General features: G+C 44.8%; 1 protein-coding gene across 1 annotated transcript in view; it reads right to left on the bottom strand.

The window, feature by feature from the left end:
* Positions 1-18,506, bottom strand: part of DNAI1 (dynein axonemal intermediate chain 1) — a 148,093-nt gene that overhangs the window by 36,490 nt on the left and 93,097 nt on the right. The window contains exons 16-18 of the mRNA XM_030467373.1: positions 16,029-16,108; positions 9,506-9,654; positions 8,525-8,624 (exon numbers count right to left, since the gene is read on the bottom strand). Coding sequence (XP_030323233.1) covers positions 8,525-8,624; positions 9,506-9,654; positions 16,029-16,108 — 329 coding nt within the window. The remainder of the gene's footprint in view (positions 1-8,524; positions 8,625-9,505; positions 9,655-16,028; positions 16,109-18,506) is intronic.

Raw genomic sequence — 18,506 nt, 5'->3', positions numbered from 1 at the left:
CTGCTCTCAATCCAGTCACTTCCCAGCCTGTATCAGTGCTTGGGATTGCCTCAACCCAGATGCAGGACCTTGCATTTGGTCCTGTTGAACTTCATGAGGTTGGCACGGGCCCACCTCTCCAGCCTGTCAATGTCCCTCTGGATGTCATCCCTTCCCTCCAGTGTGTCAGCTGCACCAGAGAGCTTGGGGTCATCAGTGAACCTGCTGAGGGTGCACTCCATGCCACCATCCACCCCAGGATCTTTCTGGATAGCACATTTAAGCTGCCTCACCTCTCCTGCATTGTTATGTTCCTGAAGACTGGGCAGAGAGGCAGTTGTGTCCTCTGACACTCTCCTACTCTGCCATCCCCTCCCAAATACCTAGTAAAGAAGAGGCAGACTGTTTCAATGAGTCCCTTATGTGCCCCAGGGAAAATCTCCCAAGGCTTTGCCAACAAAATACATCTCAGCTGTGCCACTTCTGCATTCACCCTACGGTGACCCACAGCCCAGCCCCTATGTCAGGCTGAAGCTACGTCCTCATAGACTAGGATAGGGCTCCATCTCTTCACACATTGGCAGGATCCTGGCTATATCCACCAGGGAAGGTCAGCACTGGAGGCTGGGGCATGGGTGAAGGCAGGCATTTGCACAGGCAAGGGCAGCATTGAGTCTGACAGGAGAGGAAGCCACTGCTCTCTGCCACCTGCAGCCCTGTGGTTAAGCCAGCAAAGCTGTTCAGGAGGCATATATTGAACTGTCACTGGCATTTAAAACAAAACAGCACAGATCTTAGGTCATTAGAAAATGCCAAGCAATAAACATCAGGGTTCAGGAGCTGCTGTCTCAGGAGCTCCTGTACAGCAGGATGGGGCAGACTGCTGGAGGCTCTAGGTAGTCATAATGCCAATTGGCCCCACTTGGAAATTCAAACCTAAGTGCGGGGCTGTTCTTAGTGGTAGCCAATAGTTAAGAGCAGTGAGAAACCTAAGAACAGCTTTCTAAACTTTCTCAGGTAATCCTGATGGACTCTGTGCTTCCTCCCCCACCCCTCCCTGGAGATTTTTATGCAAAGTCTAAAAGGTGAATCAATGAAATCTTTGGAGATGTCCAAGTAATTTTTTCACTCATACAAGAAGAAAAGGGCAAACTTGGTTCCAGTGCAGCTGAATGAACTAGCTCATCTCAGCAGGTGGGTTTCATCAAAATGCTGAAAGACCATAACCTGAGAGAGCAATAGCTCTAGTAATGTAAAACTGTGATGCTGTGAGCATCTGTAGAAGAAACAATCCCAGCAAAGCCACTGACAAAAGGGGTTTAAATTTATCAGTTTGACTTTGCACTGAAAGAGCTACTGTGCTGACAGTCACCTCACCTGAGGCTCAGTAGCTAAGGGATATAAGTTGGCAGTAGTGACCCAAAGTGCCCATGTGCATCTTAAAGCTTGGAGTCTATCAGAGCATACTATGATGAGACTGGAGATAGATCAGGACTGAGGTGAGGGCTCAGACTGTGCAGGGACAAACCAAAGTTTTCCAGGCTGATTTTACTCCCTAAAAGCAGCTGCAAGAGGAGAGAAATCCAGTGTACAGAGAACCTGGTGGCTGGAGGAGAAGAAAGGAGGACAGATAGACTAATACAAAGTGGAGGCAATATTAATTCCAGGGATTCTGAGCTTTGACATCCTATGAGCCCTTGTTTTAAAGCAGACATCTGCCCAGCAGACCAATCAATCTCAAAGATTCAGCAGGGAATAGAAAAGAGCCTTTTAGGTTTTGTGGCAGATGAAAATGAACAGTATTACAGGAAAATAACCACTTATGCAGTGAATGCAATTTCAAAGCCATTTTAAGAAAGCACACTTTAGCCTACTCAAAGGTCCTCCTGGGTGATAGCATAGGACCTGCACTCATCGAGTGTTTTTGAACCATAGCAATTGCCTCAGCTATGATGCAGAAAGCCAGGAGACATCTTGTTCCAGCCCTGGAGAGTTAGTGATGACCCCACCAGGAATGCACGAACCCCACAGGCTGCTGCAGAGGGTAGGAGGAAAGATTGAGATGTAGCAAGGACATCTGTAGCTGTGAGGGTTCACAGAACTGATTCCCCTGAGCAATAGCATCGACTGCATGATCCTAAGAGATCTGCTGGCACCCCAATTAATGCTCCACAAAGAAAAGGCAGGATTAGGGCCAAAATACCCAGTGAAATATTTGCAAACCTGGAAGTTTCAGCAAGCCTCTTAACTGCGAAAGTGTTTGTGCTTTTAAAATGGAGATGGGCTTATGCTGCCCATCAATTCCAAATGGTCAGTAAGTCTCTGCAAACTATTCTATGACCAAGCACACATGCCAGCACTAAACTAGTGCTTCTCTCTTAGCTGGACAAGTATGGGCATCAGGACAACAGGCATTCCTTCAGCATCATACCATGTAAGTGACATAAAACAGGAGCCTGCCCTTCAAGACTTCTCATCCAAAACAGTTGTTTATTAAAATATGCTTATATAACCAGGAAAAGTGCACTTACTTCCTGAGCAGCACAAAGCATTACCTGTGTTTTTGAAGGTTTGGGTAATTTCAAGTATTTCATATCTCAAAAGGTCAGCTTCAGCAATGGGGAAAAGCCCTGGAGCATATGCTTGAGCATCTTTCTCTGCAGAGTGCAAACTTGGATGGCATTTATCTTGAGGCTATCAATATTTACTAAAGATGGCTATAACATAACCTTGCTCTTGCTGCATTAGTCATGAAGGACACAGACCACAAAAACAAGAGAGCAAATGGACTTAGTGCATATTCTCAAGCCTGCTGTTAAACCCCTGGGATTCTCCTTCTCACACAAGGACATTTCATAGCATAACAGGGTTAGAGGGAAATTCAGATTGGAAGAGTTTCCCAGAAGTGTCTACTACAACCTCCTGCCCAAAGACCAGATTATTTGGTCTAGAAAACCTCCATGAACAGAGATGGCACAACCTCTCTAGGCAAGCTGTTCCATTATTTGACTGACTTCACAGTGAAAGTTTTTTCTTCTATACAATCAAAACCTCTCATTTCAACTCCTCTCAGATGTTGTGTCTCATTGTCCCTCCATGCACTGCTGTGAACAATTTGGCTCTGACCTCTCCATCAGCTCCTTGTAGGCACTGTCAGGCTGCTGCTGGGTTCCTTCTCCAGGTTAAGCAAGCCCAGACTGACTGTGTCAGTACAGCTACTGCAGTGGGCAGCTGTGGCCCACAGCCCAGGATCCAGCCATCTGGGGACACTTGTGACATGGGTGTTTTGGGCTTTTTAACAGAAGTAGCAATTCATGCATGAATTCAGCACAAGAAAGCATCCCTGTGCCTGGGGTGAGCCAGACACAGAGGTTAGCAGTGTTGCCCCTGGACAGCATAACTTGCCAACACCATTTCCTTACTTCAGAAAAATCCACAAAAGAAGCCTAAGAAGGAAATTTCAGGTGTAATTCCTGCTTTTATATGTTTTGGGGTTTTTTTGGTGGTTTTTTTTGTTGGTTGGTTGGTTTTTGGTTTGGTTTGGTTTGGTTTTTTGTGCCTGCTTTAAGCATAAGTTTGAGATGAGCTTAAAATAAAATCACAAAAGCAAGTCCTGCTGAATGCCACAGGAACTGAACTACACCTCTTTCTCTGCCCTCTGTCCTTCCAGTAAGCTGACCAACATCCCCAGATTTCCTGCACTCTATAAATAAATCACATCAGTATCTGCACCCAGCTCTCCGTAGATGACCTGGAGGGACCACAGAGCTGCTCCCAGCCAGCTGAGCTGCAGGGCTCATGTTTAGAAATAAGAGATCACCCGTCCACTTTAGGAACCACTGCAGAGTCTTCAAGGAACCAAAGTGTCATCTGAAATGCAATCACAGATCACAACTGCAGCAGACTAAGCACGCTGATTGAAACCAAAGGTGAATGCTCTATAGCAACCACTCTGAGTGCATCAAGCAGAGACTAACTTCCACAGAGGTAGTTTGCTGTCCAGTCCTTTTAAATCAGGCCAATTATTTAGGCACCTAGCTGTAGAAGTGGGAGGTTTTTTCCATGCAGTGTTGGCACGGACGTGCGCATCTCAGTGATCACTTTATTTTATTTCAACTTGCAAATCATTTATGCTCATTCTGAAATAGAAAGGCCATCAGGCAGAGCAGGACACTAGGGAAATTGCCAAGAACATGATAAAGAGCAACAGCAGCAGTTAGTATCCACTGCACCAGAAGCAGAACACACACACTGAGATTATTTATGAGAGGTGGTGCTGCTTGAAGCAGATGCTCAGATGCCAAGACACACATTTTATCACAATGCCCCTGATATTTACAGCTTTTCTTAAATCTTCACCTCTAGAATTCATGGGGACTTAGAGATTTTTAGATTCTAAAACTCCCCAGTTTTCAAGTCATAGAATCACTGAATGGTTTGGGTTGGAAGAGACCTTGAAAGATCATCCAGTTCCAACCCCTCTGCCATGGGCAGGGACACCTCCCACCAGACCAAGTTGTTCCAAGCCCCATCCAGCCTGGCCTTGAACACTTCCAGGGATGGGGCAGCCACAGCTTCTCTGCGCATCCTGTTTCAGCATCTCACCACCTTCATAGTTAAAAATTTCTTCCCAATGTCTAACTTAAATCTCCCCTCTTCCAGTTTAAAGCCACTATGCCCCCTCCTATCACTCTGTACCCTCGTAAAAAGCCTCTCCCCAGCCTTTCTGTTACCCCCCCAGGTACGAGAAGGTGCTCTAAGGTCTCCCCAGAGCCTTCTCTTCTCCAGGCTGAACAACCCCAACTCTCAGCCTGTCTCTATAGCAGAGGTGCTCCAACTCTCTGATCATCTTTGTGGCCTCCTCTGCACTCACTCCAACATCTCCATCTCCTTCCTGTATTGGGGGTCCAGAACTGGACACATCACTCCAGGTAGGGTCTCACCAGAGCAGAGGAGATAAGCAGAATCCTCTCCCATTCCCTGCTGGCCATGTTCTTTGGATGCAGCCCAGGGCACGGATGGCTTTCTGAGCTGCAAGTGCACATTGCTGGCTCGTGTGGAGCTTCTCATCAACCAACACCCCCAGGTCCTTTTCGTCAGGGCTGATCTCAATCCAGTCTCCACTCAGCCTGTATTTCTGCTTGTGAAGGTCAGAGCCAAGGTGCAGGACTTTGCACTTGGCCTTGTTGAACTTCATGGGGTTGACATGGGCCCACCTCTTAAGCCTGCCAAGGTCTCTCTAGATTGCAACCCCTCCCTTCAGTGTGTTGATTACACCACACATCTTGGTGCTTGCTCAATCCCACTGCCTGTGTTGGTTAAACAGCACCAGTCCCAATACCAACCCCTGAGGAACATCACTCATCACTGGTCTCCATTTGGACCCTGAGCTGTTCACCACAACTTTCTGAATGCAACTGGCCAGTCAACTCACATCTTTCTAATCCACATCTTTCTGATTTCTAATTTCAAACCATATCTTTCTAATTTGGAGACCAGGGACAGTCCAGGTAGATGATGTCAGTTGCTCTCCTCTTGTCCACTGATGCTGTGACCCCACTGTAAAAGGCCACCAGGTTTGTCAGGCACCATTTGCTACTGACCAACTCTTCATTTTCCATGTGCTTCAGCATAATTTACATGGAGATCTGCGCCATTATTATTGCTGGACACAGAGGTGAGACTGACTGGTCTGCAGTTCCTGAAGCAGTGTTAAGTAATCAAAGGAGGCTGATAACAGACATTTTGGGCACATTGCATCATCCTGAATACGGAAATGTGTTTTTCAGAGTATTTCAGGTATCCCTTTAAGACTGCAATTAGGGGCTGATTTTAAAACCACCTCCAGGCAGCTTTCAAGTTTTGCTCACATAATTATGTCTGGATGCAAAGCTTGAGGCTGTTTATGAACAGGAGACCTTTAATGTTCTATTTTCTGACTACACATCCTGTAGTTTTCTGTATCCTGTTAATGTGTTTTTTTTTTCCCCAGCATTAATGGAGAGTGCCCTTTGCAAGTCACTGAATTATTCCCAAGCAGTGCCACAAAGTGGAATATGTCCAGGAATGAAAAGACTGTAAACAACGATGTATTCCACTTACACCACAGATCCAGAAAGTTCTGTACAAAACAGAAACTAAATCATGTTTAGCTGCAACCAGCATGTTTAGTGGCTAACACAGAGACCCAACATTCTGCCAGCATCAGTCCTGGCCAGCCTATTATAGTGGGAAGGCAGCTCTTGCCTGGACCTTTCCTTCCAGACCACCCAGGTCTGGGATGCTCCTGGCAGGTGGAAACTCTTCTTAGAGTTTGAGATCAAAGCAGAATTAGGTCCTACTAGATTGGGATCTAATCTGGGTTACTGAATTAGATCCAAGTTATGGTAGCCAAGGTGAGATACCCTGAGCAGATCTGCCCAGTGAATCAGCTGTCTTATCCATAGACTCATCCAAACACCAGGACCACAGAGATTGCAGCTAATATGACAGCACCAACACAACTGCAGCTGTGGCTCGGGAAAGCAAGGGGTGGGCTGGAAAGACCCCACAGCACAAACTCTTGCCAAGTCCATAAGAGCTTCTCTGCTGCAGGTTACGTTCTGGCAAAGAGTGTGGCACAAATGAGTATCATGAGGCCTCCCTAGAGATAAGCCAACACTGCAGAAACCTGACCACATGAATACAAAATCCAAGGATGCCCTATGTTTTCCACCCACCTGCTCATGCTGCCCAGGATGTATCACTGCCTGCAGACTTTTCCATCCTCTCCCCACAGTTTGGTGCTGGGACATAGCCATGGTACCCAAAGTTCTCTGCACTGCTCATTCCAGCACTCAGTTGGAGTGTTCAGTGTCAGCAAGACCCTTGCCAGGTTTGGGAGTGTGCACAACTAAACTCATGTCTGAGGATGTGTAACACTGAAAGCATTTGTTTCATTCATGCAGGCCCTTGATTCAATTCTGGGAGAACAGGGACAGACAGATCCATGAAAAATAACAGTCCAATCATGACTGTTCCCAGGGAAAAGCATCAACACTGCCTTCTGTAGGCTGTGGCATCCTGACCCTGCCAGGGTGAGAGATCAGATGCCCCAGTGAAGAGAATCCTATTGCTTGGCTTGAGAGAGACAAACTCACAGCCTGAGTCAGTGTATCGGTGAAATGAATTTTTTGCTATAAAAAAAAGGCTAAACTGCAATAAAGTTGCCAAGGCATCAGTTCTGTGATAGAGATATATAAAGCCCATATTTTTGCTAGAGTAATTTGGCCAAAATGCACAGACTTTCCAATTTATACCAGGAAAATATACAGCCCATGGTGGCAGGGTGATATGATCCTTACAGTACAAAACCCTCACTGATGGATAGCTATGTGCCCTGGCTACTTGCCAGGCACAAATTAACCATCTGAGCTACTAGGATGGATGGCTAGGGGCAAAAATGTAACTGCCATCATCTCAGGATTAGGACTGATCTAAGTACTTCATTACCAAATCATTAGCCTTGAAGACAGCCTCATAGAGTGGGAAAATGTTGACTTTATTTAATTGAAATGAAGTTCTATTGGCTGATCCTGGGAATACTACTATAACTGATTTTTTTTTAATAGCAAAGTAAGTATATAACCACTTCATTCTATTGCTTCTCTGTACCTTGGAGGTCCACTACCAATGCCCTCATGTCAGCTGTACTAGGGTGCTCTGATCTGAAGCATCACCCCTCCATCCTCAGGGATGGCTAATAAGCTGATTTCACACAGAGAGAGTTGAGTGTTTTTCTCCCAGCAAGCACAATGTGCACACCTGCACTGCTGTGGTCAACAGGAGAGCAAGCAGGGACTTGCATGCATTTGCAACACCTACCTTAGTGCAGCAGAGGCAGCTTTGAGAAGGAGTGAGCAATTCATGCCCAGGGATATGCATGCCAAGAGCAGGAAAGCATAGGAAAAAGCAGCCTTTTCCCTCAAGTCTGCTTTCCTCTCTTTCCTCTGAGTATGTCCATCCCTGGAGCAAGAGGAGCAAGCTAGGAAGAAACACTTGTGCTTAGAGGAGAGGGCTTATGTGCATTTCTGATGGGTTTGTGGAGGCTGTAGTGAGATGTGCAGCTGATCCTCTGCATCTGCTAAAAGCCCTCTGATTTATAGTTTAACATTAGCTGTTTGCACTGCTGGGATGCAGCTGAGAGATTTCTGGCCTGTAGGAGAGTGGCAGACCTTAGAGGGAGAATGATTAAGAAATACTGCTGCCTAGGTTTCCTATTTTTGATGTTTAATGACTTGTGTTCTCTGTGATCAGACTAAGCAAAAAGGAATTAATAGTTTTAGGGCACTGAGCTACCAAAATGACCCAGTCATCCTGAGGCAAGCAGCTTAGCCAAGCTGCAGCCAACTCAGCCCATCATTGTGGTGGATTCCTGCTGGTGAGGGATCTGCAGCTCCATGACATTCTTGGCCAGGATTTGGCTGACCCATCCCCACATCCAACCCTAATTTCACTCAGTTTCCTCTCAGCTAAAATCAGAGCAGTGCTGCTCCCAGCCTCTCACCTTGCAATCAGCGGTGACTGCAGCAAAGACTGTGGAGGAATAAGGGGACCATGCAACATCCCCTACAGCAGAATTCAGGTCAAAATAAAACATTGGAGCCCTGTGGAAAAAAAAAAAAACACAGAGAGAAGAACTCATTTAAGCACATGCAGCTCTGGAAGCAAAACATGGAGCTATAAACACTCTGATGCTGCAGCCTGTGTTATTCAAGGCCAACTGCACAAGTGGGAGATGGAGTATTTCTCTATGGCTGACTCCAGCCAGGGTCTGAGACAAAGGCACAGCAAAAATGAGCATCTACAGAAGTAGGCTGGAATTGGTTATGCTGCAATTAGGAGAGAGGTTGAATGCTCCTTTCTTTCTGAAAGCACTTTCAGAGCTTCCCCCCAGCACACACGACAAATCTTTCTGGTTAATAATTATAGAGGAAAAAAGTGATTTTCCCTCCATGGACTTCTGAAAACAACATTGAATATTAGTGCAGTGCTGGCATATTTGCGACAGAAAATATTTGACTCTGACTGATTTACAAAAAAATCAATTTCCTAATTGAAACCAGAAATTCCTCAACTACTAACCCTGAAGTTCATTATGTATTTTATTTTTTTTTCCCTCTCTGGCTCCTAGGAGGTAGCCCTGAAGCCATAAGCTGGCCCCTGACTTTGCTCTATAGCATTGCTATAGAAGAATAACCCTGCCACAGCAGGTGCTGTCTCAAGAAAGCCAGGCCCAAAACAAAGCAATCAGGCTATGCACTGAGCTGCACTTCTTGACAAGTTCCCATGGCAGATGATGCTACATTTTATACTTCATACCTGAAAAGTAAAAATCTGAGTGACAAGCCCCAGAAAAAGAGATAAGAGAGCAATTAGTAAAATAAACTCCTAAGAGGGAAACTGAGACTGAAGTATGAGCAGAGTTGACGTGCAGCTGGCATGTCAGGTTGGACCTCCCCTCCCACACCCAGAAAACAAAACCTACTTGATGGTGTGGTCCCAGATTTTGACTGTCCAGTCAGAGCTGCAGGAAATGAATATTTTCAAGTGGTAGGGATTCCAGCTGACTGAGTCCACAGCCATCTGATGGGCATCAAACACATCCAGGACGTGGCTTGAATAGTGTTTTGAACACTGCAATGGAAAGAACTGGTCAGTAATCAGAGCTCGACCTTCTTCTGGAGCTCATATTCCTGCAGAAACATGCCTCAGAATACTTGTATGCTATCCCAGGCTCTTCTGGGCTGGCTGGGAGGACATGGCTGGTATCGAGGGGTGCTACAGAAACAAAATAATTTATAACTAAATAATTTAGTGTTATTTTACTCCACTTGCAGGTAACACCTCTGCAATACACAGAGGTAGGAAATGGAGCTGTCTGGAATTACAGCCAGATCCAGACATGAGAGCTGCATTCCTCACTGCAGGAGTTCCTGCCAGCTGGGCTTCTGTTGTGGGAAAGGCAGGGGAGAACATCTGGATTGCTCAGGAGCACACAGCACCATGTGTCACGACTGCAATCTCCAGCAACAGTGCCCTCAGCACAAGAATAACCTATCAGACCCTTGGGGTCTACAGATTTTGGGAACAAGCCAGAAGTTCCTCCCCTGACATCCCTCTGCAATAGCCTCCTTGTGAGAACCTGCAGCTCTTTCTCTTGTGCCATTTTTGACTCTCCAGAGAGGTGTGAGAACCACTACTCAGCCATGCCCCTGATGGGCAGGTGAGCCACCCAGTGCAGCAGCCAGCAGCAGCATGGACAAACCCTGCACATGCAAGCAAGAGCCAGGCAAGCAGCATCACAACTGTGGGGGCTACTGAATGGCAAAATGCAGGATGTGTGCAAGAGATGGAAAAGATTTTGGAGCCTTGTAAAAGTCACTTTGTGTGTGAGCTCAGAGTGAGGGGGAGAAGTTCCAATCTGCTTGTCTTCAGGAGCAGAATACAGGACTCGATCCAGATCCTATCAGTACTGTATGCACAGAAAAATGAAGTTATCCTCCCCAAACTGCAGCCCCTCTGTGGTGAGGCTTCCTTCACATTAGCAACAAGAACTTCATAGAATCACAGAATCATTAAGGTTGGAAAAGAGCTTCAAGATCATTGAGTCCAACCAAAATCCAACCACCACAACCACTAAACCATATCTTGAAGCACCACATCTAAATGCTTCTTGAACACCTACAGTGATGGTGACTCCAGCCCATCCCAATGGCTCTGATGAGAGAGAAATCTCTTCTAATATATCTCACAAGTTCTGTTGTCTTGGTTGTGTTCTCACACACAAGCTGTGCTACAAGATAGTTTTAGGGTTTTCTGTCTATCTTTTCACAGGTTTTCTTGGTCACTCCCCAGTGAGTGCAGCCACACATCATCTGTGCAAGCAGCAGGATTGCTGTCTTGTGACATGATGTAGATTCTTGCAAACCAAAGCTCTAACTAACAGTAAGGCTTAACTGTTTATTACACGTGACACTGCCTGGGTACTCAAGATCTGTTTTCTTCCTGTGCTCTTGTGCATTGACGCAGGTACTGGATTGAGGGTGCTCAACTCTCCACACAGCAGGAGCTCCTGCATCTCTGGGAGGCTGCTATAGTAGGAAATGGAAGAAAAGAAAGTGGCTCATGTCCTGCTGAGATTTACTGACAGCTTGCTAATAGTTTGGTGAGTAACCTGTCCCTGAGTTACTGTCCCTGTGTGCAATTAAGGTACTGAAACATCCTTTAATGGCATATTTCATAAGTTTGCTTCCTAATTCTTAAAGTTCAGCCACTAGGAAAATTGGTATTTCGCTTGTTTTGAAAATCATTTTGCCAGGAACAGACAAAATAGGTCACGAGTAATTAACACAAGAGAGAAGCTGATTTATCCTTCCATGTGGACTGAAAGTTCCTCGTACTTTAGGTCTTCAAAGAGTGAGATCCTAACCAGATTCATCTGCATCCAGCAGAACTGTAATGCTTAGCACTCTGTTTTTAAGGCCTTGTTGGGCCTGAGCCCTTGATCAGTGTAGTTCTGTGGGCACTGGTATAGGAGGTGATGCTCTAGGATGTGGTGGTCCACAGCACTGCCTTTGCAGTCAGCAGATGTAGCACAGAGATGAAGCCCAGGCCCAACAGGTAAGTGGTCTGAGGTTTTCCTATTAAATCAGCCTCAAAAAAGTTTGTGTAGGGCAGATGCTTAGCTGTGTCCCTTGTGAGAAATGAATCCTGTTTGCCTCCTTCAGCTTTAAGCCATACATGTTGGTCTGTCAGCCCCACACCATGTTTACCCAAATCTTTGGTATCATCCCTGATATGTAAGACAGGGCCATGTTCTTTCCAACATGCAATTTGAAGAAACACCACAAACTTGAGAAAAAGGACAGAAAGAAGCAGGATGAATAAAGAAGTTTCTGGGCTAACTAGAATTACTGGCAAAATCTTCCCCCTGCTATTGACTTTAGTAACCCTACAGTTGTAAGTGTCAGAATGAAAAGAGAACCACTGAAAAATGTGACACCTAGCTTCTGACATGACAGCTTTGGAGAGGACAGATTGATTCAGGGAGCAGGAGCTGCATTAAAAGGAGTAAAGTATATATAGCATTTTTATACTATTCTACCTGACAGGTAGAGCTTGATTGACTCTAGTCAAGCATATCTTTAGTGTGACTGGGGAGAAGATCGCTTATAAACTTACAGGGTAGAGAATATTGAGAGTGCAGGCTCAGTGACGGGTGGTCATACCTTGGAGGTGGGTAGCTTTAGGGATGGAGGTATGTTTTTGTATTATAATGAGATTATAATGAGCAAAGTTCACCTTAAGGACAGCATTTTGTCAAAGGCTGGCAGGTTGTTATCCCAGGGTATTGAAACTGCAATTAGTTGTTATTGTTGCCACAGAGCATGTCTGCAGTGTCTCCAATTTGCTTCATCCTCCTTGCAATTTCTCTTGGAGTTAGCACACTGAGTACCCCTGATAATGCCATAATCTGAAGTAGTCAACCTGCTTCAAATGCTGTAACTTTCCTAAAAAATACAAATGCACTCTAAGTCACTTCTAGCAATTATTGCCATTATTCCACAGCAGGCATTCGTGCAGTGTGTCAGATCTTCTACAGCAGTGCTCCAATTTGCTGAGAGTGTTTTTCCCCTATTTAAATGGTGGTAGATGTGTGTGAACAGTAAATGGTCGTTTCATGAGGGAACAGAAAAGCAAGAATGTGTCTATGGCAATATAGGCAACAAGTACAAAGATGACTGGTGACAGGGTGAGTACTGGGAGGAATAGGAGAACTCCACAGACACAAACCTTATGAATAATCTTCATTAACAGCACTTCAGTTTACACTAGGCACTAGCCTGACACAAAACATCTTCACATCCACAGTGAATGGATGGTTATTAGTGTCCTTGTAACACTGAGTGTTTCTCTAGTTCACTGGCAGAAACATTGAGGCTCTGGGCAACACAGAAATAAAAAAATATTATTTCCAAAGAAAGCTTTGTACCTGGCAACAGAAAGAGTATTGCCCAACACTGGCACCCCCAGGCAGACCAGGACACCCAGATGCTCTTCACAAATTGATGAAACAAATGAGTCCCCTGTAGTTGTGAACAGACCAGAGGGTCTCCTGTGTTTTTGTACAGTGTCTTCTTGTAGAGATTTGTAACAGAAACACTAAGTTTTGTAGTAAGGCTTATGAATGGAAATGGAGTCTTTGAATGCATTAAGAGAAACAGCAGGAAATGGTAAAAGAAAGAACTTGAGCAAACTGATGGCAAATGTAGTCAGTCAAGTGACAAGATAATCTGACAGAACAACTAGAAGCCCCAGAGATAAGGTGGCAACAAGACAAGGAACAGAACTCAAGCCACAAAACATCCAGTCAAGGAAAACAACTTCACCTAACAAAAAGCAAGACTAGATACTGGAGGGAAATTATCTCTCCATTACTAAAGGGAAGTCAGACCCTGTCCAGAAAACAGGGTCATCATCATTTAAGGAAAAAACCAAGAGATGTGATAAGGACTCAATATCCATCTTCCTTTGTCATCTGTATAACCACAAGCAATCCTATCCTCAAGACACAGATACAGATGTCCTGGTGCTTCATGTGAGAGAATGAGTATGAGCGAAATTTGTTTTGTTTAAAATTAGAATCACCTTTTCCTTCTATACAGACTTTCACTGAATTTCAGAATATTAAATTGTCACACTCTCAGCTACCTAAGACTGAAGAAACATTCTCTTAAATGAATGTGTTCAAATCTCATCACAATTTTTCTGTTGAAGCCCTGTGCTGAAGAAGTAATTAAGAAGTAATTCTGACCATAGAGTTCAAGTCACAATAACATTACAATATAAATCTCAGAGACCATATTTTTGTATACTGAAGCTGAACAATTACTAAACAGCATGTAAGATATGCAAAGAGGCAGTTTTACATTACAGAATCATATTAATGCAGAAAGAGATGGTCCTCTGTGTCAAAGGGCAATACATAGGTCTGACTGTAATTAAGATAATGATTTCTTGGCTTCAGAAACACTATTAACTAAGTTGTTTTAAAAAAATTATCTGCCATTGTTCTGAAGCTAAAGAATTAACATACTAGCACACTATTTGTGGGCACACCTGGCCTCTGAAAAAACAACTGAGTTTCATAAAGCAGTGCTGCACAATGTGAGAGTGGTCCCACTTTTTGCTAAGGCTCACAAATACAGGAATATTTTATCTCTTTCCAGCAACCCTAACCTTAGCATCAACAAAAGAGAAAGTACTGTGTACAGTACCTCTCTGCATTTTTCCAGTCATGAAATGGCTAGACTATCAGTTTGGTTTCATGTCTGGAATCATCCTAGTTCTAGGTTCACTGAAGATCACCCAAGGCAGGAACAACTATGGCTTTGTCAACGCAAATAATGCCAAATTCTAAATTCTGTAAAGTTCAAAATTGTGTTGAATTATAAATTCCTAATTCTGTTCCTATGCAGTCCTCCTCCATGAAGGATTTCCTATGCTGTGTAACTCAGTCAGAACACCAGCCTGAACATTGCTCCTGGAGGGTAACTGATAGCCCCCATATAATGCTGACATCCATTGTCATACTCACATCTATCTATCACTCACCTGAGCACAGAGGAAATTAAAATACGTGGTTCCTTACTGCCTCTTGATCAGGACTAGTTGCAACAGTACAAAAATCTAGATTATCACCTGCCACGGGCAACCAGCCAGCAGAAAAACTGTCCATGGCTGAATTGATGCTTTGCATCTGAAAACATCAACCAAAACCCTACCTCACTGCACATTCCCCATCAGCCCAGCTCCTCCACTTCTCCCACCCCTGTTTTGCACCTGTCTTGTCCAATGCAAGTGAGCACTACTCAGAAATGCCCCCTAGACACTGTCTGTATCAGGGAGAGATTATAATCAGCTTCATCCCTCCGGAAGGGATATGCATTTGTTAAGTCTGTCTTGCCTCAATGATTGATACTGATTTCAGAATGTGATTTCCTGTGTGTTCTTTCTCTCTGTTTTGTTCCTCTTTTGCAGGCAGGATGTGGAGAAGGAACCTATAGCATAGGGATGGTTGGATGTGTCTGCTTTACACATCAGCCTCCTGCTGATGGTCCATCCCCTGCACTGAAGGGTCATGGCTACAGTATTTAACAAAGGCCCAAAGCAAGCTCAGAGGAATGCTGTGCAAACAAAAGTTAGTTAAGCAAGCAGCTACTGGCTTTGTTGCCAAGGTTAAATATAGCAGAGCTCAAGACTTCCTATTTTCAGCTTGATTTCTTGAGAAAACATGATGTCTGTGCCCTGCTGTCTGCTTGTCACTCCTCCCAAACAACTTTTGACCCCACTGACAATTTTCAGTCAAAGCTGGCTGCACTCAGGACTTGGCAGTATTAATTCAATAAAAAGGGATGGCTAGAGAGTGCAAACATCTGGGCAGTGCCCCCACCCCTGGAAGGGCAAGCAAAGTTTGGCTGCTGCCCTCACCACAGGGAACTGGAGATAGGAGGGCAAGGAGAAAGGGGAGCTGGGCAAAGGATCTATGATGTAATTGAGGAAGGGAAGGGCTGTGGCACACCAATCCACAGGAAACAAGGCTTCATTAACGTGATTGCTTATGGGATTACAGGTCCAAAAAGGAAGAGATTTTTCCTGCCATTTCCCCATAGCCATGAATATGGACAGAAGATCAGTGCCTTTTATTTTCTGCTCTGATCATAGAAAGCACCTCACTTGCACAGCTGCAATCTGCAAAGTATTTTTGGGATGCAGTTTGCATGAAAAACGTTTCTGCAAAATGAGGTCTTAATTAGGTGTGTGCAGAGAGCTTCTTGTGACCCTCTGTGCTCTGTGCTGCTCTCGGGCTCACTGCAGGGATCTGAGGGCAGGACCAGGCTCTGAAGCTGCACTTCGTTGCTGCCTGAGCAAATAGTTGAGATGATGAACCTGAAAGATAAGAACAGGTTCAGGGGATGTAAAACAAGGGACAAAGACTCCATTCTTACCTTATAGATCTTTCCCTCTTCAGTACCAACGAGAAACAAATAGTCTATCTTTTTGTGAAAATCAAACGATGTCCCACAGCCTGTTAAGAGAGGAAAGGTCTGTCAGACAGAGAACTGATTCATCTGGCCAGCACATGCTCCCTGTCTATGGTACACACACACAGCCATCCAGCTTTTTCAGAAGTCATTTATTTCTCTTCTGAAGAAACCAAAGCCACCTCTCCTGAAAACGCTTTCCAAGATGTGCCTTTCCCCACGAACCTGAAAATTTGAAAAGCTAATGCAGAGAAACGGGAAAGGGAACTAGAAGAACTGGAAGGGAACCAGAAGAACAGATTGTCCCAGTGTTCATTTTGGTGAGAATTTAAAATGCTTGGTATAAATGCAGAAGTTGTGAGGGGCAGGCCTGCCTTCTCTCTGGGGAGATGAGGCCTTCTGTATTTGTTCAGTATTCTCAAAAATATAAATGGTTTCCCATGCATAAAAGAGCCCAGAGAGGAAATACTACATCATACATCCCTGGGTCCTTTTCATCCTTATCTCAGAAGCCATTTAACAGGCTCATTGCAGTAAAGCCAACAGCAAAGGATGAGTTTTGGGAAGAAATCCTCTGCCAGACATAGAAGGATCATCTAAACTTCAAAAGGCATGAGGTGAGCAACGCTGTAAACTGTGTTTAAAACAGGTGCCAACCACAACAGGGTGTGATTCCTTGAGATTCTGAGACTTCTGCTTCTGAGGCAGATGCAACACCATTTCATGTGGTGGTGAAAGAAAATTTCAGTGGGGTCCTCGAGCAGAAGATGGGATGTCTGCTGAGTGCCACAGCAATTTGGGGCTGTTGGCAGCAGAGACACACCCAGCAACCACCAGATAAGAAGCTGGAACAAGCAGACAAGGCTCAGGAGCACATAGCATGCATCATGTCTTACATGTTAACAAGATGTAGTCTTCAAAAGAATTTCTAAGGTCATTTCAACCCTATAAAACTGTCTGCATGTTTAACATTTAAATAGATTGTTAAATATTCACGACAAGTCTTAGAAAATCTATTTCCCAGTAATGATAACTAAGTGCCTGGGAGTTTTGCAGTGTACTGCTTTACCTGGTGTAGAGCAACCTGTGTGGTGATGCAGACCCTCCCACAAACAAATTGTTCAGGAGTTCCTAGCCAAAAAACACAGCAATCCTTAGATGAAGAGCAAGTGCCTTCCCCAAACCCACGCCAAAAGCAGGTGCAGTAGGGTGATCAGGGGATTTCTCAAGGCTCTTTGTGTTGTCCAGAACCTCCAGAGCATACCCATCCTACTCTGTCTTAAATGTAGGATGGTCATGATTACATGATTCAGCCCAAAAGGAGTGCACTATCTCCACCTTGTATTGGAGGAAGCCTAACAGTTGTGCAGAATAGATACTGTGCTTTTCAAAGAATCACAGAATTGTTCATAGTTGGAAAAGAACTCTAAGATCACCACATCTAACCATCAGCATCCCCAACACCCAGTAAAATAAAATATATTTACCTATATTTGTATCCAAATACCTACTACAGCATGTCCTGGAACACCTCATCTACACAATTTTTAAATAGTTCCAGAGATGGTGACTCCACCACCTCCCTGGGCAGCCCATTCCATTGCATACTCTCTCAGTAGAGAAATTCTTCCTAATACCTAGTGTAAACCTCTCCTGATGCAACTTCAGGCCATTTACTCTGGTCCTACTATTGTTCACTTGAGATAAGAGGCCAACACCCTACGTCCTCCTTTCAGGTAGTTATAGACCAATAATGTCTCCTCTCAGCCTCCTCCAAACGAAATTTTCCCAGTTCCCTCAGCCTCTCCTCACAGGTCTTGTTCTCCAGACCCTTCACCAGCTTTGTTGCCCTTCTCTGAACTCACTCCAGCACCTCAATGTCTTTGCTGTAGTGAGGGGCTCAGAACTGATCACAGGATTCCAGGTGTGGCCTCACAAGTGTCCAGTACAAAGGCAGTATCACTTCCCTTCTCCTGCTGGCCACACCATTCCTGATGGTAGCCAAGATGCTGTTGGGCTTCTTGGCCACCTGGGCACGCTGCTGGCTCATATTCAGCAGGGTGTCAACCAACACATCCAGGTCCTTTCCTGCCTGGCAGCTTTCCAGCCAGTCCTCCCCAAGACTGTAGCATTGCACGGGGTTGTTGTGAACAAAGTTCAGTAGAGAGCCAGAACCTGAGGAAGCACATCCCCCCACTGGCTGGATGAGCTGTGAACCCAGGAAAGCACTAAGGTTGCTTTTCATCTTGATTTGGCCAGTTCAGATCAATGCAAAATCATCATCCCTTGTTCTCGTGGGTGACTTTAACCTGCCAGACATCTGCTGGGAACTCCACACCACAGAGAGAAGGCAGTCTAGGAGATTCCTAGAGTGTATAGAGGATAATTTCCTGCTCCAACTAGTAAATGAGCCCACCAGGGATGGAGCCCTGCTTGACCTTC

This window comes from Calypte anna, chromosome Z (assembly GCF_003957555.1).
Source record: "Calypte anna isolate BGI_N300 chromosome Z, bCalAnn1_v1.p, whole genome shotgun sequence".
Lineage (NCBI taxonomy): Eukaryota > Metazoa > Chordata > Aves > Apodiformes > Trochilidae > Calypte > Calypte anna.
The sequence above is the reverse complement of the archived record's forward strand: the minus strand, read 5'-3'. Positions and strand labels throughout refer to the sequence as shown.